General features: G+C 42.3%; 1 protein-coding gene across 1 annotated transcript in view; it reads right to left on the bottom strand.

Annotated features, from left to right (window-relative positions):
• CDH5 (cadherin 5) overlaps window positions 1-23958 on the bottom strand; it is a 294784-nt gene that overhangs the window by 120175 nt on the left and 150651 nt on the right. The window contains exons 3-5 of the mRNA XM_086947719.1: window positions 14198-14486; window positions 13986-14102; window positions 12820-12987 (exon numbers count right to left, since the gene is read on the bottom strand). Coding sequence (XP_086803845.1) covers window positions 12820-12987; window positions 13986-14102; window positions 14198-14486 — 574 coding nt within the window. The remainder of the gene's footprint in view (window positions 1-12819; window positions 12988-13985; window positions 14103-14197; window positions 14487-23958) is intronic.

Here is a 23958-nt window from a genome sequence, read left to right as displayed (position 1 = left end):
AGGTAGATGTTGGTCTTAAGGTAGTGCCTTTTGGTTATTTGGTGTAAACCCGTTCAGTAGTTTTTGAGAAATATAAATTTAAAATGATAGTGATATCTCTGGCTGTGGATATTTTGCGACAGTTTTGCAATTAATCGTGAACACACGCGCCAACAGGAATGCTGTGATTGGCTGGACACAACCTGAACAGAAAGTTGCAGCTGCCATTTTATCTATTGGGAACAGTTTGCAGGGCTAATATTGTCTGTGAAAGCAAACATAAGGGGTCACGGTGTACTCTGACCCCATGTTTTAAAAATGTACATGGTATTGACACAAATTATGGGTCCAGAATGGATTTTTTTTATTGTGCATGATATTCACCACGACGACATGACTGCCAGTGCGGCCACCCATGTACCGTCATAGGGACGTCGTGAGTATCTTGGAAACATCGCGAATATTGATGGAAATAAAAAAAGAAATCACTGAATCATTAATACACATTGTATTGAGATTCTGATAAATGTTTTTGTAGAGTTATTTAGACAGTGATTTATCTAGTGTGATGATTAGAATGAAGTATTTAGTTATAATTTTTGAATGTTGTGGTGGCTATTGAATTCCTTCTTTTGCTTTCTGCGTTCACGATGTATCCACAGAAATCACGAGTACTGATGTCATCGCGATCTCTGGCCTCGCCGCGAAAAAGGGAAATAGGTTTTAGAGATGGCTGGTCTAGAAATGCACTAGAAAAACATACGTTTGAAGTGTACAGTAATAAACGCCTAGTGTGTGAAATATGTTTTCATATATATATATATATATATATATATATATATATATATATATATATATATATGTGTGTGTGTTTTACTTTATGGAAATGGTGCAACAGTTGCGATTAATGGCGTTGTTGCGACTTCCCGAATAACTGCGAAATTAGAAAATAGGTCTTAAAGATGGATTCTAAAGAAACTTAGTATGAAAACATGAGTTTAAGCATGTTTTACAAAAGTATGTATATAGTAATATGTGTAGCATAATGTTTAGAATGGATTTTTCACTTATTATATTTGGATGCACTGAGGCTGTTAAATGTCTGTTTTTGTTTTCCGTTGTCGTGACATATTTGTGACCATCGTGACTTTGATGCAAATTTTAAACATTCTAAAAATAAAAATATTTTACAAGAAAATGAACACATTTTTGGGCTCTTAGGTGGCTCTAAGTGTATTTTTTTGATTATGTGAAATACATTAGCTGATCACAGATTCTCCGCAGTAACTGCAACAATGTTGTGGGGACTCAAAAAATTCTTAAAAATAAAACCAGTGATTAATGTACTTTGTGATAAACACATAGCAAATCAAAAAAATTAGTGGTGTATACTATAAATATAATATACAATATCCAATTACAGAAAGAAAATACGAAAATCTTAGAGGCACACTTAAGAAAATCGACGTAGCAACTATGAATGAGAATTGTAAAAATCCTTAGAAATTCACTGAAAAAATCAAAGGTTACAGGGACGTTATAGTTAGGAATTAGCATTTATAAAACCTTAGAAATTCACTGAAAAAACAAAGGTTACTTTGGCGTTATAGTATAACTGTCTAGGTGAGTCAGTGGCTGTATGATTGACTTTAAAGGTGAGTGAGTAGGTGTGTGACTAGCTCTATGGGTGACTGACAGTGTGTGAGTGGCTGTATGGGTGGATATATCAGTGGCTGTTTTAGTGAGTGAGTTGGTGTATGAGTGGCTCTATGGGTAACTGAGTTGATGTGTGTGTAGACTTATGAATCAGTGAGTGGGTGTGTCAGTACTGGTATGGGTGTCCCAATGGTTTTGAGGATGGTAGGGTGTAAGTTGGAATGGCTGTATGAAAGGTTATATTGGGGTGTGAGTGGGTACGTCAGATTCTGTGGATGATGTCATCAGTGATTTCACTGACATGCCATGAGTAATGTAATATATGTGGTCATAAGCAGGGCGCGAGTTATAGTCAGCTCAGATAACTACAACTAAGGGTGGGCGGTGAACTCTGCTCCGCCAGCGAAGTTTGCAGAGTTTTAGTAACTCCACACTCCATTTGGAGTTCACCGGTGAAGTGGGAGACTTACCTTCCTCCGAAATTGGTGTTCTGCACCTGGACTTAGCTCCACTTCAACTGCTCCGGTTGAAATACAGGAAGATCTGCAGTGTGCATGATAGGGTCAGGAATGCCTTTAAGCAGTATGCTATGCACTGCAGTTCTTCCTGTAATTCAACCAGAGCTGCGGAAGCCGAGTGGAGCCAGACCCAGCAGCAGGAGCAGTACACTGATTTGGAAGGAAGATAAGTCTCTTAGTCTTTACTCTTTTAGGCCTTACTACGTGGGAGGGGGGCTGGGGGTTTAGCCGGAGGGGGTGGGGGCCGGGGCATTAGCGGGAGGGGGCAGGGGTTTTGGCAGGTGGGGGCCTGGTTGTTAGCGGGGTAGGGGGAGGGGCAGGGGCAGGGGGCACTTCACCAGGCCACGGAACTCTGCAAAACTCACTGAGTTTTCTAATAACTTCATGAAATTCCATGGAGTACAACTACTCCAGCTCCGGCCACCCCTGGCCACCCCTGACTATAACTGCTGAATTTCTCTGGCTTTCTACTAGTGAAATGTCAGCCTAACTAAAATGTCCCTGTAACCTTTGTTTTTTCTGTGAATTTGTAGGGCTTTTAATTCTGTTTCCTAACTATAATGCCTCTGTCACCATTGGCTTTTTTCAGTGGAAAAAATTATATATATATAAAATTCTTCGCACTCAAAAGTGGATGGGAGGATAAAAAGAATAGAGAAACGAGTGGGGCAGGAAAGACATTGACAGTTGCGGAAATCCCGGCCCTATGGGCTATGCATGAGCTTAGTAATGAAGAGCCCAATACATCCCAAATCTCCGTACAGAACAAATTAAAAGAACCGGATTTGCTGCAAAAGGGCGCAGGCGAAGGCCCATTCAGGCCTAAATCGACTTTTATGCCGCTAATGCAGAAAGATGCAATCGACGTATTCCATGATCGAGTAATTGAGGACATGAAACAACTTAACATGCAAGTGAATTTTAAAAAACGGCATATGAATCAAAAACAGAAAGAGTTCAATCAACTCATGGACAAAATAAAAAAAAATCCGGGGGTCATAGTGAAAAAATCAGACAAGGGTAGGAACATCGTCCTCTGGCCCAAAATAGACTATGAAAAGGAAGTGCTACGCCAATTGACCAACGTAAAATGTGATGAAAAGACAACCATGAAGGCATACAAGAAATCAAAAGAGAATCTGAAGAAAGAACTCCTTAAGTGGAAGAGTGAAGGTCTAATTACCTCAGAGGAATATACTTTTATGCACAATGCAAACCCTGAGATGCCCTTTATATATTTATTACCGAAGATACATAAGGGGGTGACACCTATTCCAGGGCGTCCTATTACATCGGCCATCAACAGTATGACAGAACGTGTGGGCCAATATTTTGACTTCTACCTTCAGGATCTGGTAAGAGCTCTGCCGTCTTACATAAAAGACACTGGGGACGTTAGACATATTAATGATTTCACCTGGTGTAACGGATTAACATTAGTGACTCTGGACATCGAGTCGCTATACACAAGTATCCAACATAACTGTGGCCTACAAGGGGTGGCACACTTTTTAAAAACTAGATCTGCAGATTATTTAATGCACAATAGAATGTTATTGTCACTTACTGCATGGTGCCTTGATAATAATTTTTTCTCATATGGCAATGATTTGTATAGACAGAAACAGGGTATTGCAATGGGGGCCTGCTTTTCCCCGAGCTACGCGTGCTTGCACGTGGGGCTCTGGGAAAAGCAGGCCCTCATGGACAAATGCAGGGACGTTTTCGAGCACAAAGTTATTGTTTGGTTGCGTTTTATTGATGACGATTTTATGATTTGGAAAGGTGACAGTAATAGTGCCCAAAATGTTATTGACCAAATCAATGTCAACGAATGTAACCTACACTTTACATCACACTGTAGCCCTACCACTACAGACTTCCTGGATGTGCGGATTCAGATAATAGATGGGAAATTAGTAACTAGTGCATTTAGGAAGCCAACTGCAGGAAATGCATTACTGCATGCTACTAGTTCCCACCCCAAACATCTGATTGCTAGCATTCCCTTTGGGGTATTGCTACGGCTAAAACGTATATGCAGCACTCAGGAGGAATATAACAAAAGCAAAGACTTTAAAACGTTTCAAAAGAAGGGGTTACACTGTGAACGTGCTGAATAAAGCAGTGCAAAGAGCATATGATAGATCTAGAGAATCCCTGCTCCCTATGAATCAATCAATCACAATCGAGGATGACAGTGATATGGATACACCCAGGCTAATAACCACCTATAGCATGCAGGAGCAGAAGATTAAGGCCATCTTAACTAAAAATTGGCCTATAGTACTAAGGGACAATGTCCTGAAATACAGGTTACCTGAAAGACCAACAGTAACATTTCGAAGAAGTAAAACCATGGAAGGTCATTTATCGAAATCCATGATGGAAGGGACCTCAATTAAAACATGGTTACCGGCAAAACAAGGGTTTTTTAAGTGTGCAACCTGCCGGGCCTGTAACTTTGGGGTCAACACTTCGAAATATAGCACTCCGTTCAGGGAAAATGAACAAACTATCAGGGGTAATTTTAATTGTCGCACAGATTATGCTGTGTATGTTCTCACGTGCACCTGTGGGCTCAGGTATGTGGGCAGTACTAAGAAACAGGTGCACGTGAGAATATTACAGCATATAAGAGCTATCATTAATTGTGATCCGAATTACCCTGTAGCACGGCATTTTAAGTCTGTGCATAATAAGGACATTAACTGCTTAAAGTACTTTGTCATTGATCACGTCCCCATGCCTAAGAAGGGAGGTGATAGGGAAACTCTTTTAAGACATTTAGAGACCAAATATATTCTTAATCTCAACTGCAAGTTTCCCCAGTGCCTCAACAACGCAGAGGATTTACACACATTTCTCTAAATTCAACTTGTGTATTAACCAATTATTGAATTTTATGTGTATATAATTTACAGCAACGTGTCTATAACCTTCCTCATATATGTTACATCTACATTTCTTTTAGAATTTCTGAAAATATGAGGAAATAGGAAAAAGGATCTAGAAGGAAAATATCTACATAGTATCCTGCTAATGGGTGGATACACATATCAATAGCATGTACCTTAGTGGACCTGGATAGACTGATGACGGTGTCCAAATGAAAATGATTTGAACAGCAGGAATAAACTCCCTGCAAACAGTATATTAAATTCGTATGTGAAAATTTTCTCACGCCAATTTTTTGATCAAATATTGTTACATGTAAATAATTGACAACACTGCATACAGCTTATCTGTAAATATAGATACATTATTGAATGCAATTTTTTTTAGCATTCGTTCCAATTTTTTATAGCACTTAGCACTTTGTTTGTATAGAGGAATTGGAGTGAGCTCTTCTTGACAACTGGGCTCAGTTGTCATAAACTAATATGAATTACATCGAGTAACTTTTTGCACATGGAGATACGATATGAGACTACATTTGTACAAAAGGCGTATTTTGCACATATGTGTCTGCATTTAGGCAGACAATTTGAACTAAGGTTCTAACATAGTATTTAGCAATATGGTGGCAGGTGGAGAAAGAGTATTCAAGTTTACATAATGGCATACTTTTGCACACATAATTTTTGCATTTAAGCTGCAATAAATCACTCTTTATGAATTTGTAATATATGTAAATTCATCTCATAAAAAGTGTGATAGATCTGTATAAACATATATATGTACATAGATTTTGCTGCACAGTGGTTTTATATGTATATAGCAGATAATTGTATAATGTATTTAAATTATTCAAATTATTTACGATGTAATGATGTTTGCCATATTAACTTATATATGTAAGTTTGCACAAATCCAGTCCATGTTTACCGTAATTGCATTTATGCAGTAATAATATCATGTGAAGAGCCAGTAGATAAATATCAGGAAGCCGTATTCTCTATAAGTGCTGTGTACATAGAATGAAAGAGCCACTCAACGTATTGGTTGATAATATGTTTTCACGTTTCATGAATCACGTGGTGTGCTTAGCAAAGAGAGAAAAAAATGAGTACTTAAAGGGCCTCTGTATCATCAGACCGTTATGTGATCAAGGGTATCTCATACCCGAAACGCGTCATGCCAGAGAGAGAATCAAGGTGATAATAAACTGACCTGATGTACTGGATGAGCTGTGTGGTGGTTTTTGTGTCCTGCGTGCCGTGCCTGTAGAAGCAGGAAGGAATGGATATATATATATATATATATATATATATATATATATATATATATATATATATATATATATATATATCGAAATTGCTCGCGCAATGAGGACACCTCACCCCATGGTATGCTTTCACCTTATTTATTTGATAGGCAGCAGCATGCAGAGATGGGCCATTGCACACAAAGTATTTTGCCTCTCGCCATACGCGTTTCTGAATCACATTACTTGGTCACTGGTTCTGCGTTCTGGGGAAAACTGAGATCAGCGTGCAAAGTTCACTCAGGTGTTTCAAATAAAAGCCATTAGTGGGCGTGTACTTGCTATGCATCCTGGATTATGTAGTCCAGTTCTGTATTGTTTACCCATTAGTATGCGCCGTTTTGCAGTTTCTCCTCCACCATTCCATTTTCCATTGGGTTGCTGCAGTGGAACCGGCCCGCTTGTTGCTTATTTCATGCCATAACCGAACAGGTACGTGGTTCCAAATAAGCGCCTCTCCAACAAGGCACTTGGATCTACTGAGATCGCAGAGGGGTAGTCCTCGTGGCCAGAGCGGGCCACCTATTATACCAAACAAAACTGCTCGTGCAATGAGGACACCTCACCCCACGGTTTACTTTCACCTTATTTATTCGATAGGCAGCAGCATGCAGAGACGGGCCATTGCACACAAAGTCTTTCGCCTCTCGCCATACGCGTTTCTGAATCACATTCCTTGGTCACTGGCTCGGCGTTCTGGGAAAAACTGAGATCAGCGTGCAAAGTTCACTCTGGTGTTTCAGATAAAAGCCATTAGTGGGGGTGTACTTGCTATGCATCCTGGATTATGTAGTGCAGTTCTGTATTGTTATCCATTAGTAGGCGCCGTTTTGCAGTTTCTCCTCCACCATTCCATTTTCCATTGGGTTGCTGCAGTGGAACCGGCCCGCTTGTTGCTTATTTCATGCCAAAACCGAACAGGTATGTGGTTCCAAATAAGCGCCTCTCCAACAAGGCACTTGGATCTGCTGAGATCGCAGAGGGGTAGTCCTCGTGGCCAGAGCGGGCCACCTATTATACCAAACAAAACTGCTCGTGCAATGAGGACACCTCACGGTGAGGTGTCCTCATTGCACGAGCAGTTTTGTTTGGTATAATACCCCCACTAATGGCTTTTATCTGAAACACCAGAGTGAACTTTGCACGCTGATCTCAGTTTTTCCCAGAACGCCGAGCCAGTGACCAAGGAATGTGATTCAGAAACGCGTATGGCGAGAGGCGAAAGACTTTGTGTGCAATGGCCCGTCTCTGCATGCTGCTGCCTATCGAATAAATAAGGTGAAAGTAAACCGTGGGGTGAGGTCCTCACCCCACGGTTTACTTTCACCTTATTTATTCGATAGGCAGCAGCATGCAGAGACGGGCCATTGCACACAAAGTCTTTCGCCTCTCGCCATACGCGTTTCTGAATCACATTCCTTGGTCACTGGCTCGGCGTTCTGGGAAAAACTGAGATCAGCGTGCAAAGTTCACTCTGGTGTTTCAGATAAAAGCCATTAGTGGGGGTGTACTTGCTATGCATCCTGGATTATGTAGTGCAGTTCTGTATTGTTATCCATTAGTAGGCGCCGTTTTGCAGTTTCTCCTCCACCATTCCATTTTCCATTGGGTTGCTGCAGTGGAACCGGCCCGCTTGTTGCTTATTTCATGCCAAAACCGAACAGGTATGTGGTTCCAAATAAGCGCCTCTCCAACAAGGCACTTGGATCTGCTGAGATCGTAGAGGGGTAGTCCTCGTGGCCAAAGCGGGCCACCTATTATACCAAACGAAACTGCTCGTGCAATGAGGACACCTCACCCCACGGTTTGCTTTCACCTTATTTATTCGATAGGCAGCAGCATGCAGAGATGGGCCATTGCACACAAAGTCTTTCGCCTCTCGCCATACGCGTTTCTGAATCACATTCCTTGGTCACTGGCTCGGCGTTCTGAGGAAAACTGAGATGAGCGTGCAAAGTTCACTCAGGTGTTTCAAATAAAAGCTATTAGTGGGCGTGTACTTGCTATGCATCCTGGATTCTGTAGTCCAGTTCTGCATTGTATTCCATTAGTAGGCGCCGTTTTGCAGTTTCTGCTCCACCATTGCATTTTCCACTGGGTTGCTGCAGTGGAACCGGCCCGCTTGTTGCTTATTTCATGCCAAAACCGAACAGGCACGTGGTTCCAAATGAGCCCCTCTCCAACAAGGCACTTGGATCTGCTGAGAACGCAGATGGGTAGTCCTCGTGGCCAGAGCGGGCCACCTATTATACCAAACAAAACTGTTCGTGCAATGAGGACACCTCACCCCACGGTTTGCTTTCACCTTATTTATTCGATAGGCAGCAGCATGCAGAGACTGGCCATTGCACACAAAGTCTTTCGCCTCTCGCCATACGTGTTTCTGAATCACATTCCTTTGTCACTGGCTCGGCGTTCTGAGGAAAACTGAGATGAGCGTGCAAAGTTCACTCAGGTGTTTCAAATAAAAGCCATTAGTGGGCGTGTACTTGCTATGCATCCTGGATTCTGAAGTCCTGTTCTGTGTATTCCATTAGTAGGCGCCGTTTTACAGTTTCTCCTCCACCATGACATTTTTCATCGGGTTGCTGCAGTAGAACCGGCCCGCTTGTTGCTTATTTCATGCCAAAACCGAACAGGTACGTGGTTCCAAATGAGCGCCTCTACAACAAGGCACATGGATCTGCTGAGATCGCAGAGGGGTAGTCCTCGTGGCCAAAGCCAAAGCCAAAGCGGGCCACCTATTATACCAAACGAAACTGCTCGCGCAATGAGGACACCTCACCCCACGGTATGCTTTCACCTTATTAATTCGATAGGCAGCAGCATGCAGCGATGGGTCATTGCACACAAAGTCTTTCGCCTCTCACCATACGAATTTCAGAATCACATTCCTTGGTCACTGGCTCAGCGTTCTGGGGAAAACTGAGATCAGCGTGCAAAGATCACTTAGGTGTTTCAAATAAAAGCCATGGCGTATGGCGAGAGGTGAAAGACTTTGTGTGCAATGGCCCGTCTCTGCATGCTGCTGCCTATCGAATTAATAAGGTGAAAGCATACCGTGGGAGTGAAGATCGCCTTTAATCTGCAAAATTAAATGCTACCTGGAAAGAATTGTGTTCGTGTCTTACTGCCACCGAAAAGTGAAGGTTTTCTGACTTGATATATATATATATGCACCACTTAAATGCATAAATAAAAGCAACTAAAAAGAAGAAGTCTGACTCTGGCGATTCTGTTATTATTGCTGTCTGCGTACCTGTCTGTGCACGAGGCACTCCAGAGGCAAGTTGGATTTTATATATATATATATAAAGTATAAAAAGAAACGAAATAACCCTCGAACACGGGGAGAAGTATACTGGAAAATACTCTAACATTGGTGCCAGTATGTATCCTTAAGAACAGAAAGGAACACCCATAACGCGGAATAAAACTGATAACTAAATATAGAATTTTTTTTTTACCTGAGATCTATCACAGTTTTGCCAGACTACGATAAATAACTGTCTGGAGTCAGCTTCTCAATAAACAACGGGGCTGAATGGTGAATAAACTAAATAATTGTTTTTAATTGTCCTGAGGAAGGTGGTGCGCACAGCAAAGATCCACCGAAACGCTTCGACTTGGATTTATTTTATTTGAATGTATTTATAAATGTATTTTACAAATTTATATCTCTTTTGAGTGTTTCAATAGCAAGCCTGTATAGAAACGAATAACAGTATGTTGACATACATATGAATACCCACCAAAAGAGATACATATATGTGTTTTTAATGCAAATTTTTTTTTCATGCAATTTGGAATTGTTTTAAATAATAAAAATCTTGTCATAATACATATACCCCGGCTACGTAGTATATATAGCTTTAGATTGTAAGTGCTTTTTGCGGTTCCATTTGAGTTTGAGAGTGCAGAGTGCATGAATAATTGTGTCATTTAAATCATAGTGAGATCTCCACAGGGATTTATCTGGAGATCTCTAACTCTAGGATATAGAAACTCAAGGGAACTCTTTGTATTTGTTTGTAACTATTTACCCTGTTCCCTTGGTACAGAAGGGTTACTCTCTCTTGATTCACACTTGATTAAAAAGCAGTCATAGACATAGTGGTTTGCTGACCTCAGCATGCCACCATCCCTGTGATGGCTGTGATTCCTAATGGGTCACACACTGAAGCCTACCTCATTAATATTTGTGAGGCAGGTCGATGTACAACACACAAGGAATCCCAAAATGAAACTCAATGAGTTTCATACATTAGGAATACAGATTTCCTAATTGCGTTTTGGAGAAAATCTCAATTAGGAAATCAGAATTCATAATGTGGGAATATCTGGCCCTATTTTCTCTCCCTCAATATCTCAAACCACTCTTCAATCCTCCTCTCACCCCTCTATTAAAGTATTTGCCCAGTGCTCACTTGCCCCCCAGTACCCTTGTTTTAGGCCTTGTTTAATGTATTTTCTTCTACATTAAAAAGTCAATTCAATAATGCACATGCATTTGCGTTGATCACTTTGAATGTATTTTCTATTAATTTAAGAACTTCCATTTAAGATGCCTGCTGCGGATAGGGGTGCATCTGTAGCAGCCATATTTGAATGTATTTGCATAAAGCATAAGAATATGTTATGTGTATTTGTAAAGTGTGCTTTCATCCACACAGGGAGCCTCCGAGTATCTGTGTGTGCCTAGCCCTGGGGGAGATTGGGTAATTGAAAAGCATGGTATTCAGCTTCTTGAAGAGTTGAAGAAGAGAAAAGGAGTCTCTGATGTGGAGTGGGAGGTTGTTCCATGCTTTAGGAGTGATGTAAGAGAACATGAGTCCTCCTAATCTGGCTTTGTGAATGCATGGGATGTGTGTGAGTAGGGTTTGCACGGATAGGTGGAGTCTGGGTGGATGGTGCAAGGAGATGCAATTGTTCCAGTAATTGGGGCCTATGTTGTGCCTTGAATATGTGTGTGTGAGAAGTTTAAGTGCTTTTGAATACTTGGCGCTGAAGTAGCTTCCTGAGGTGTGGTATGATGTGAGCTCAATGTGGAAGGCTGAGGATGAGTCTGGCTTCCGAGTTCTGGATGGTTTGTAACCTTCTGGTGAGTTGCTTGGTGATCCCGGCATAGTGGGTGTTCTGGTAGTCCAAATTGTTGGTGACTAGGGCATGAGTGACAGTTTTTCTGGTGTTGCTTGGGAGCTATTTGATGATCTTCCTCAGCATCTTCCGGATGTTGAAAAAGGATGCAGTGATGGCATTGACTTATGCAGTCATATCCAGTTTGCTGTTGTAGAAGATTCGGAGGTTCCTGACGTTGGTGCTGGGAGTGGTTCTGAGTTTGGCTAGCCACCAGCTGGTGCCCCATGGTGAGGTAATATTTCCAAAGATCACTACTACTGTCTTGTCGTTCAGCTTAAGACATTTGGCTTTCATCCAACTACCAATTGTGGTCATGCAGGAGGTGAACTTGTTTCTTGTGTTTGGGGTTTTGTTTGAGAGATTTCAGGGGAGGGTATGAGTTGGGTATTTAGGCGTAGGAGACGATGCTGATCTTGTGTGTACAAATGACATTGGCTAGAGGGATCATGTATGCCTTGAAGAGGGTGGGCTGAACTATGAACCTTGAGACTCTCCACAGAGGACTTTGCCGGCTTCTGAGGATTAAGGTGCCATGCCGACAGCTTGTGTTCTAGCCATTAATCTCACTGTTTTTATAGCTTGACCACCCTAGGGCAGGAATCCTAGCATGGGGGCACTCGGTATGTAGTAACCAGGCCCTTGTCAAAATTGCTGAGAGAACATGACATTAAAAAGTAGCAGATCCAGTGGAGAGCGGGTCCTTGGATGACAAACATATGCAAGGGCCTGATGAGGATGGGGTGTTTTTTTGTGTCAAATGCTGTTTCCGTCCTGTGGTTAGGCCTGAATCTGGTTTGCGTGGTGTCTAGGAGATGGTGGTTGGTGGGGCATTGGTTGGTTAGTTTCTCTAAGACCTTGGCTGGTATGGTAGGAGAGAGATGGGTCTGTAGTTGGAGAGCGTGGTTGAAGGTATGGCTAGGTCAGCAGATTGTTTCTTGAATAGGGGTGGGATCGTGGCATGTTTGCACATGGCCAGGGAGCTTACTGAGTCAATTGAGACATTGAGGATGGGTGTTAGTGCTTCTCTGATTTGTAGTAGTCCTTTAGTGAAGGAATGGTGGGGTCAGGGGCCAGATGAGGCCACCAAACAGATGAACTTAATGGTAGCTCAGGTTTCGATAGTGGTAATGGTGAGCCACAAGGTCAAGGTTCATTCTTCAGCTGTGATGGGAACAAAGCACTGGCAAAACCAATACTTTTCACGGGCAAGACCCAATGGTTTTGTCAATACTGAGCCACTGAATTCAACAACCCCTCATAAAACACTAGACAGAAATGCACATGTGCTTTTTCACTCTGCACATTTGTAAAAGTACTTACTTTCTGTAAATATCGGAAAGTTATCATTGATGTCAGTCAGTGTGATGATGACAGAAGCTGTTCCTGAAAGACCGCCCATAAGGCCCGGAGAGTCTTTGGCACCCACAATAAGATGATAGGTAGATTGTTTTTCTCTGTCTAAATTAGGGACCGCAGTTAAAATAACACCTAATGAGAAAAAAACAACAAAGGAATGTAAGCGGCAAATTCACAGAATGTTTTCCTCAGGTGACATTCAGACTGTACCGGGGCTTGAAATGGAAATCTAGAAGGGCAGGTACTCGGATGTGTGTCAGATTCTTGTGTTCTAAATATTGTACTACAGGAATTATTGTAGCAAAAGTATTAACAACCAAAATATTGTGAAGGCAACTATATATTGGTAAGCACATATTTACTATTCTTAACTTCACATCTCCGTACCTTGAAGATATAGTTATTGCCGAGGAACATACACGTGGTGTTAAATGTGGTAACCCTATGCTTAACTCTGTATATTTACCTTGTCACCACGAGTTTCTTGTTTCATTAAATTCAGTACACAATATTCCTGTACCATACCGCAGATGCTCATTATTTAGGATTTCCTATTTGCTACAGAAATTCTGAAATTCAGCAGGTACTCTTTAATAGTGTAGTACCAAAATCCCCGTAGGACAATTCAAATGATAGAAAAGTGCTACACAAATGCACACAAAATAAAAGAGCTCAGCTTTATAAAGCCCATTATTCAACATGTGCAACAGAATGTTTTAGGACCGGATTTTAAGTGGTCACACCGGTTTCGTTTTGGAAGCCACCTGACCTTCCTCTAACTCATTTTCAGGTAGGGGTGTACAATTGTTTTATTTGCAAACCACACAGTTTTCACGAAATTACTTATTTAAAAGAAATGCATTTTGCTGGTATCTCGACTAACTTTTCTCCGGCAAAGGCAAAATAAGTCACGAGGAGACTGGTTCGAGGTAAAAGTCTTTGACCACAGGATAAATTTGCGTGAAATTTTAAAATAAGCATAACGCGTAATTTAGGCATTACACAAGGTGTGATAACACATTTCAACCAGGCATAGTTTCCACAATTTCCCATTGGTTTCTGACGATCCCTAACAGCCACAATTGAAATGAAAGAAAAAAACAACCCGAATAACCATGGCTTCTTCTTACCCTTGTCGTTGATGGAGAAATACTCGTTCCCTTTAATAATGTGATATTCAATCTGTGCGTTGCCTCGAACGGTTGGGTCGTCTGCATCTACGGCTGTCACCTGTGTGACTGACGTCCCTGCCGGGTATATCAACAATACAAGGTTAAAACAGGAGGATGCACATTTTTGTAGCGGGTTTAAAAAATAAAATAAAGTCCTGCCATGAACATACCCACAGCTGACATTTCGGGCACGGACCCGTTGAATACTCTCTGGACAAACTCTGGCGCGTTGTCGTTGGCATCGATGATTTTGATGATGAAAGAGGAAGGCTCTTCCAGCGTGACGTTGGTATCCTCGTCTACCAGGACCGCTTTCAGCTCGTACTCCGATTTGCTCTCCCTGTCCAGCTCCCTGGTTACAAATACATCTCCTGTCACGGCATTGACCGTAAAGATGGAGTTGACGTACTCGCCCATCAGGACAAAGCGGGCCTTCGGGTTGCTTGTGCTTGTTTTCAGCTGCAAGGCAGGAATAAAACAGGAAATGCAGGCATTTAGATGTTAATTGACAATGTAGGGTGAGCATTGGCAGGGATTCCAATCCTAAATCTTAAACCTCAAATTACTGATATTACATGCGCGTGTCAATTAGTGCATTGGAAGCAAAACAAGACTACATTACCCAGAAGGCATTTGCTGGCATGAAAAAGACCAGAACTGTCAAATTTGTCTGTAATGGCAAGATGTTAGGTGGCCACCTTGATTGACAGGTAGATATAACTCAGATATGGCTCAGTCTCAACTACACTTCTTCAGCGATGCTGGAAATAGCGATGGCTTGCATTATTATGTGTATATCATTATGATACAGAGAGCAGCTATTATTTATAATACAAAATGGTGCTCAAAATGGAAGTCACTACTGATGCTTTAGAACCTGGTGGTTTTTGGTCAATTTTTAAGCCTGCATACCGTCATACTTTTGTTCGGTCAACACATCTCTGAACATTTCCCGATTTTTAGGTTGAAGCCTACCAGACAACGCAGCTGTCTGGTTTGCTAAAGTCGTGAAACAGCCTTTACTTTGAAATTTCTCCTTCTCATTAAATTTTCTATGCATTTTTTATATCTTAAAGATTGTAGGACAAAAACACGCATTGGAAGGCAATTAAAAAAGAGGGCTTGGGGGGGTTATCCCCCAAAAACATAACATTTTCAAATAGTACAAAATCAGTCAAGGACAAATGCAATTAAAAATGTATTAACAACTAATGTATAATTTTTGAACAGTAGGTGGCAGTGTTGGACTGTGACAGGATTTTTCAGAAACGGTAAGCATGATAAGAGTATGCGTGGCAGTGGAATGTGTAGTGGATGTGTTTCTAATGTGAGTGAGTGTAAATGCATAGTAGTGGTATGTGTTATAAAATCTGCGATGTAAAGACATGCAGGGTGAAGGAAGGCGTCGTAATGTTATACAGCCAGACCAAAATCATCTTGGGGACATTCAGAAAGCTTCACTGGGGATGCATTACGTCTGTTTCTTATCATTGGCTTTGTGGTTTGTAACTCACATTTTCTGGCTTTCTATTTGCAGACAAAATTTGTTTTAGGCTGACCATGTTCAGTGCGTCCCTCCCAAGGAGTGAAGTCTTTTCGAACTACCACTCCTTGTATTCTTCCATGAGTGCTCCTTTCTGTGAACAGGCCTGTAAATCTTGCTCTTAACTTGTCACATTTGCTGTGCATTCAAAGAGAGAGGTCAAATGTCAGGCTGTCTTCCGTGAGCCTGGTGTTTACTTTTTCTTTCCTTGGCTTCAAAGTGAGAGGATCTAGGTGAGAATATTGCTGGATACGGTGGGTAGAGGAAAGGTTTTTTGTAGTGCACAGCATTTAAATGAACTGTGCAAGCATTTCAGAACATATCAGACCTAGCAAACTACTCTATGCTATTGCACTCTATGCCACTTTACCAGGGCCGGACTGGGAACCACAACCGGCCCTGGCAAAGTGCTCGCTCCCCCCCCCCCCCCCCCCCCCCACACTCGGGGGGTTGGAGGAGTTGCAGAGCTCTTTTCCCGGGCCGGTTTTCGGCCGATGTTAGTACAGGGCCGATTTTGAAGCTATGCTGCAAAAACGGCCCTGTAACAAAATCCTTCCCCGAGGGCCCAAACCCGGCCCCCGCCCGTGCGGCGCACCGGGGGATTGCCCGTTGCCCGCTATGGCCAGTCTGGCCCTGTACTTCACTCTACACCTCTCTACTCTGTACCAATGCACTCTATGCCACTCTACTCTACACCACTGAACTCTTTGCCACTGCACTCTACACCATTCCTGTTTACAACGCTCTACTCCACTCTGCAACACTGCACTCTAAGCCAATGCCGTCTGCTCTGTACAACTCCACTTTATGCAACTGCACGCTATGCCAATCCACTGTATGCCACTCTAATCTACTCTGCAACACTGCACTCTACACCACTTAGCGCCGTTACTCTACTCTAGGTCACTGCACTCTATCCTGCACCACTGCACTCTTCACAACTTCACTCTGCCCAGCACCACTTCACTCTACCTTACTTCAATCTACTCTGAACAATCTACTCTGTTCGGCACTCTACTCCACTCTGTGCCACTCCACTCTGTCACTTCACTCTGCACCACTCTACGCTGCTGCACTCTACATCATTGTACTCTACACCACTGCACTTTACTTTGCACCACTGTAGTCCACGCCACTGCTTTCTACATCACTTTACTCCACTCTATTATGTTACTGAACTCTATGAACTCTATGCCATTCTACACCACTGCACTCTACAACACTCTACTCTGCAACACTGCACTCTCCACAACTGACGTCTATGTCACTCTACCCTGCACTACTGCACTCTACGCCACTGCACTTTGCATCACTCCACTCTACACCTCCACACTCTATGCCACTCCACCCCACTATACCCTGCTTTGCTCCACTCTACGACACTCTACACTCTACGCCACAGCACTCTATGCCACTCTACTCTACACCACTCCACACCTCTGCACTCTACTCTACACCACTGCGCTACTTGCCACTTCACTCTACTCTGTACCACTCTACTTAACACCACTGCCCTCTGTGCCACTCTACTCTGTCACTGCACTCTGACAATTCCCTCTACACCCTGACACTGCACTCTTCCTGCAGCACTCCACTCTACCACTGCACTCTACAGCACTGTCTCTACTCTGCACCAATCTACGCCACTATACTTTGCATCACTCTAGACCACTGCACCACATGCTACTCTACTCTGTGCCACTGCACTCTATGCCACCGTAGTCTATGCAGCTCTACTCTATATCACTCCACTCTGCACCACTGCATTCTATGCCACTGCACTCTACTATGCAACACTGTAATCTATGCCACTGCATTCTTCAATGCTGCATTGCCACTATACTCTGCCAATGCACTCCACTCCTCTCCACTGTACACTACTCTACACAACTAAACTCTGTGCCATTCCAATACATGGCACTCAATACCACTCCAATACACGACACTCAATGCCACTCCCCTTTACGACATTCCACTCTACGACACTCCACGCCAACCACGTCGACGCCACCAACCTTTAGCATGCTGAACAGCAGCCCCGCTGGTGTACACCATGGCTAAAACACATTGGTAAAGCTAATAGCTCTTGCATAGACGAGACCTACTGGCTTTGCCAGTGATTGTTTTCTGTACCACCTTTTGTTAAGCTTGCAAGTTGGCCAAAAGCATTGCATTGGTACACAGGAATCCACTTTATTGCAATCTTTTTTGAGAGCAGGGTAGGTCTTGTCCAGGGCTTTAAGTGAGCTGGGTCCTGCCGGTGATCAGCACTGGCAGTTCTTAAAAGAAAGTGCCAAAATGGGTCCCTATCGGGCTCATATAATAAACTGATCTTCATATGGATCAACTTGAATTATAGTGGCTCATTAAGTCACACATATATTTGTATTTTGCTATTGTTATCAACCATATATATCTATGTAAAGATAACATTGTATGATCAACAAGATGAGTTGAAAAGGCAGGATTATTACTGAATAATCACTGTGAAAAATAAAAAAAATTTTGTTGGCAATATCCAGGTATATATATTTTTTTGACTTAGTATCAGTTTATTATATGTTCACTTTGGTGAGAATATTTTCTCCTAGGAACAGTGCATCCTGCATGTAGGCTCAGCTTGCATTTCCAGTCACTGTTTTGGTACTATGTAGCCAACATAGTCTTGCAGTTTGCACCCTTAGTCTATTTGGTTAAATTGATATAAACTTGAGTGCTCCTCTTTCTCTGTAATTGATTTATCCCTATCGGGCTCACCATTTTTACCTTCAGGGTGGAAAAAAAGGAAAGCTTAACTCTGCCATAGTACCATCTCCCACTGCTTTTGATGTAGCTTCAAAGAGACTAATTTTTCAGTTTTATATAGGGCCAACTTGGAGCAAGCATGAGTACCAGTTACATTACACAAGGTAATATTCATGTTTTGTATTATAGGATGTTGAGGGGACGTGAGGTTCCACTTGTTTTCTCAGCTCAAAAGTAGGCAGCTGCAGCCTTAGCCACAACCTCGCACACAGGAACAAAAGCATTTTCCAGATTATATACAATGAAGTAATAGTTGTTGATTTTTTATCTTATGCAATTTACAACTATTGACAAAGCCAATAGTCCTGGCTTGTTCTAGGTGTAATGTTACTTGTTGTGTTAAATAGCTAGATAAATGCACAGAAACTGCAAAATACAGTGGGGCGGCACACTGCTCTCAGTACAGATTTTTAGCCGAAGTGTTTTAGGCCACGCCCTAAATTACAGCGGCCACGCCCCTATGAAAGACCCCCCTGTTTTTGCATCCCACTTAATGCCCTGTGCTTGTCCATTGTGGAACAGTTGAGTGCCAATTTGTTACGCTTTATTTGCTTTAATATGCCCTGATCCAGCTGGTGGACAAAATCAGCCCTTGTAAGGATGTTAAAAGCAGTCCCACACTGCAGGAAGCCATGATGGGAATGCAGCTGCGGGCATGTCATGGTTGGGTCCCGGCAGTCTGGCCTGCTGTAAAAGCAGCCCCCTAGCCTGCAGCCTATCATCCAAATGCCAGAGTGGCAGAATGGCCAGTCTGGCCCTCAATATGTTTTAGAGTTTGGTGAAGCAACTCGCGTTACAAGATACAGGCACCAGGTGCTAATAGGCATCTATTGCTGCAATTCAGAGCAGAACATTTCTTAGTACAGAATTTCTATGAGATAGTGGCTTCCTAATCAGTACCTATCACTGATCGCGCCCTAAAGCTGATTGACCGCTGAGCAGACAACTGAGAGAAGTGCTATAGAACCTGTTGATCTTATGCAGTTTGCAATCTCTGCCTAAGACGCCTTTCCAAGGAATAGTAAGGTACAATTCATGCGTGGCATTGTGTAAGGTGGCAAAGCATTGAAAGGACTTAAACCCACCTCTGGGTATAGAATGCTAGCATATAGTTCAAGCTACAAGTTCATGTGCACAAGATAATCATTCAACCCTAAACAGAGGAAAGGCTAAATTGCATTACGGCTGCTTCTTCACCGATCGGTTTGATGATCAAATCTTATATCAAGGGCAGAAGATACGCTCCTTTCTTGAATCTAGAAATATCGACCGGTAATAATTCTACTGCAAGATATCCAAATAGTATAATATCAATGTAAGCATACACAGGGACGTGTAGATTTGCTATTGTACCTCTACGTAGTCTCACATTGAATATATTGTGTCAATATTGGGCAGTCAATCTTGTTGCAAGTCGAGATTTAAAAGTCAACATTGTGGTACCATATCCCTTCTTTTTAGATAGCTCTCCCCATTATTTTATTCTTCTGGTATATTTGCTGGAGTAATTTTGTAAGTGGAGGTTTATGAAGAAACAGACATTAACCGGGCATCAGGAATGTTTGTGGAGAGCATTGGATCCTTTTACCATTTTTATATTTCTAGAAAAAAGTCTTTGACAGGGCCCCAGAGCATACCTCCGTTTTATTATGGGTGGGCAAAGCTATGAATTTGTTTGTAATATTTAAAAGCAGATATACACAATTCTTCCTGTTGTGCAAATTTTTCTTGGCTGGTATGTTGCATGAAATTTGATCATGAGATAATTTCTCACATTCAAAAGACACAAGAGATCCCATCCGGAGACTGGTTTGTAAACAAATGTATCTCAGCTGAAGTTCTAATGCACCCACAAGCCACTTTCTGTTTAAACTTTTCCCCTGTGGGCAAAACCCCAAGGAAATGTATCACCTTCAAAATGAAAAGGAATTTTGTGAAATTTGCATAATGTGGTATTGAGGAACTGTGAAGAAGTTTACAGGTGTAAAGAACAGTGCCTGTTTTTAGTCTTGCCTCATACAAGCCGTCAATCAGTGTAGAGTTTACATCTGCTGCTTCTGTCAAAAGAATAAGTTTCAATATCTTTTCTACCCTTGGCATGTCTTTATATATATATATGTTCCCTGTTATTTAAGCACACACAGACATTTGCGAGCTGTAGCAAGGACCTTTGTAGCTTTCTTCCTGGCAAGTAAGGTCCCGTTGGTTGTCAAGTGCGTGAGTCCAGATGGATTCACACTACATTAATAGTTGATGGAACTTGCAGAGCTGTGGTGTGGAAGACCCTGCTGGGCTTTCATGGCCCATGTACCCGCTACTCCCCGAGTGGGGAGCCTTCAGACATGTTCCGGCCAATGGCCACACGCCTAGATGTCTTGCTGTTGGCATACGTCACTCCTTATCAGACCTGTTAGAAGGGAAGTGGTTCTTTATTCTGCAGGCCCAGCTATTGTTAGCGACCCCCCTCTTGTGCGGCAACAAATGTATTCATAGACTTGAAAGCAAAGCTGCCATCTTTGTGAGGTAGTGTGGCTCACTGGTTAGAGGCGGCAGACCCGAGAGCAGAGGACGCCCGGGACCGAGGTTCGATTCCTGGCGCGGCAGGTTTCTGGACCAGGGTCAGCGGACCCGATAATTCTCTCGCCTTGGTGCCCACTCTGATCAGCGATCACACTCGGCAACTCTGGGCATTAGCTTGCCTCATCTTCACTAACGGCCCCACCAGACCGCCGGGGATGCCTGGTCTCACCCTGGAGATACCCATTAAGGGACCATCTCTCAGGGAAGCCAGGAAGGGTTTCGCAGCGGTCGAAGCGCGGAGATACTCCCCCGGGAGTGATTCTAGCGCTATATAAACACGCAAATTAAATTATAATTAAATTATCAGTGGCGAGGCTTGCAACACAGCTACTTCCACTACATGGGGCTGGATGATGAACTAAGGTGTTTTCTCCTTCCCTACAGGAAATGTTTTTCAACTCTGAAAGATGTCACCTTCTTTCTATCAAGGGCCCCGTTTCAGTTTTATGGTCCGGGCCCCACAAGAACTTGTGGAATGCCTGTAGGCAGGTTTTGTGATTGATCCGATTGGTGACTGAGCTGCCTTTATTGCCTGCTGCCATTCAGTTTATCTTGCGTTTTAAGGTAAACTACTGCATGGATTTCAGCTCATGTTCTTTCCCGTACCAGAGCACTGCGTTTTGTTTGTAATGAGCCAGCCCCTTGCATGTTTAAACACGTGACAAATAACGGAAAGTGACAGCTTCTGTTATTTAAATGAACCGTAATTGAATCATTAGCTTAACTTGTCATTTAAACCGCGAGAGTGACGTGCTCGCGGAAAGTTCACTTTCTTTGTTGTAAATGACTAGGTGTCACAAGAAAAAAAACATGCTGAATATTTGTTTTTAATTACTCGTCTATGTTAGAAGGCTTTGAAGATAATCTTACAGTCAGCAACGCTTCCCTCCACCTTCCTGTTCGGTCAGCTGCCTTTTGGGCCCAGTCCAGTGTGTCACTCACTTATTTCAGGCTACTGTTTATCTGGTTCTCTTAATGTAGCTTTGGAAGGATCTCGTGCTCAATAATTAAACAAATACATATATTAATAGTATTTTGCACTGAGTTTACAAGCCCTACTCACCATATGTTATCAGACAGCATATTTTTCCTCCTGAGCGACGTCTTTGAAACAGTGACCAGACAAACAGGAAGACACCTGGCAAGAAGTTGTGACCTCGGGAAACACAACCACCTCCTTATAAGGGAGAAAGGAACACCCGAAGGCCCCAGTTAATTCACAGTCCCTCTCCAGGAGTAAAATCTGCATTCAGTCGGAAGACTTACGCAGAACATCGACCTCATCGACCACTGACCAGAGAACCTGCAGCTGGCGCTGGAGTTAGGAGTCTATCTCTGTGCGGCATAGCTTTTGCACCGAAATACAATCCCACACTGTTTTGTATGATGTTTTTAATATTATTCCGCTCTATCTTGTGTGGATGGAGATCAAGCACTGAAAGAACAAATAATCTAATCTAAACTAATCTAATCTAAGAATGTAAGCATTCACTGGATGCTGGCGTCCTACCCTCAGTGACTTCCGCTACTTGAAGTCTGCCCCTTAACAATTTAGCCTAGTTCCCTCTAGAACAAATACATTGAAATTGAAGATATTGCAGATTAACTATGTCATATATGTTGAGCTTTTTCAAAAGAAAAAAAACATCCAAGATCTAACCTGCACAGTGATTAACTGATATGTATCAAACTGGAAAATGAGCAGACAATTAGTGCAACTCGGTATCTGGTGATACCTTAGCGAAGATCAACATTTAATTACAGTGGGCATAAATTGCGTAGCTTTTTCAGTGAGCAGTTGTGTCTTACTAATGGTTTAGGTCCAACTTTTGGAAAAACTCCAGGAAAAAACAATATTTACTCATAGAAAAACTCATTGAGAATTGGACACTTTTCAAATTTGATTAAGAAACAAACTCTTATGGAATGAGCATTATGAAGACCAATAAGGGTATTCAATATAGTTTTCAGCTGATGATGGTATGGAAAACACGCAAGTCTGATAGACTTTCGGTCTTTCTTTATTTAATGAATATCACAAGGTCTTTAGGCTTGCTTAATTGATTTTATTTGAAATAGGCAATCTTTTATTTAAATCTCAAATACACCTAAGGTTGTCTTTGATATGGAGGGCCAAATGCTTTTTAAATGAATTTATTTTACTGTATTAGCTCTTCCTGCAGTTCTTATCGGCAATGTCTAGATTGAAAAAGGTAGAGTTCTGCGGATATTATTTTACCCTTTGCATTTCGTAAAATGATGAATATTAGCTGTGAGATGGTAAAAAGCGTGATTATATTGTCCTTAATACTTTGCAAGTTCCCAGGCAGGACATTTATTTTGGTTGGTAACCAGCCATAGATATTTCCGCCAGACAAGAATGGACACATTTTTTGTATCAATATTCATTCAAGAGTAGGTCATGCACCTGAAAATATTCTTCATTCACACATCTAATGTATGCCAGTATACATTACACCCCATTACATAGCCATGCTGTTCACATTCTACAATTCTGGCAATATATCAACATATTTTACTGGATGAAAACTGTGTTTTGTGTATATGTTAAAAAGTGATATGAAGTTATATGAGTCACACATATTATTTTCTTGCAATTAAAAAAAAACAAAAAAACCTGGGTGATATTTATAGAAAACACATCACAAATAATAATTGGCAAGGCCAGTAGGTCTCTTTCTTTAACCCTTTGCGTGCTCGTGGCGGAACCGTTCCGTCACAAGCCTCGGGTGGGCTGTGCTGGTGATGGAACGGTTCCGTCACGGCCGGCTCGCCGCGCCTGCGCAGCGCGAATTCTGCGCCTGCGCTGAGCGTTCTTTTGAGCGGGCGAGGTCGTGACGGAACCGTTCCGTCACAAGCACAGCCCACCCCGAGGCTCGTGACGGAGCGGTTCCATCATGAGTATGGGAGCACCGCGCGACCCCCCTCCCCCTTAGCACTGCGGCGGAATAGCTGCCGCAGCTAAGGGGTTAAAATAAGCAC

The sequence above is a fragment of the Lissotriton vulgaris genome, chromosome 12 (assembly GCF_964263255.1).
Source record: "Lissotriton vulgaris chromosome 12, aLisVul1.2, whole genome shotgun sequence".
NCBI classification, from domain to species: domain Eukaryota; kingdom Metazoa; phylum Chordata; class Amphibia; order Caudata; family Salamandridae; genus Lissotriton; species Lissotriton vulgaris.
Note: the sequence above shows the minus strand (reverse complement) of the source record. Positions and strands in the feature narration are given on the sequence as shown.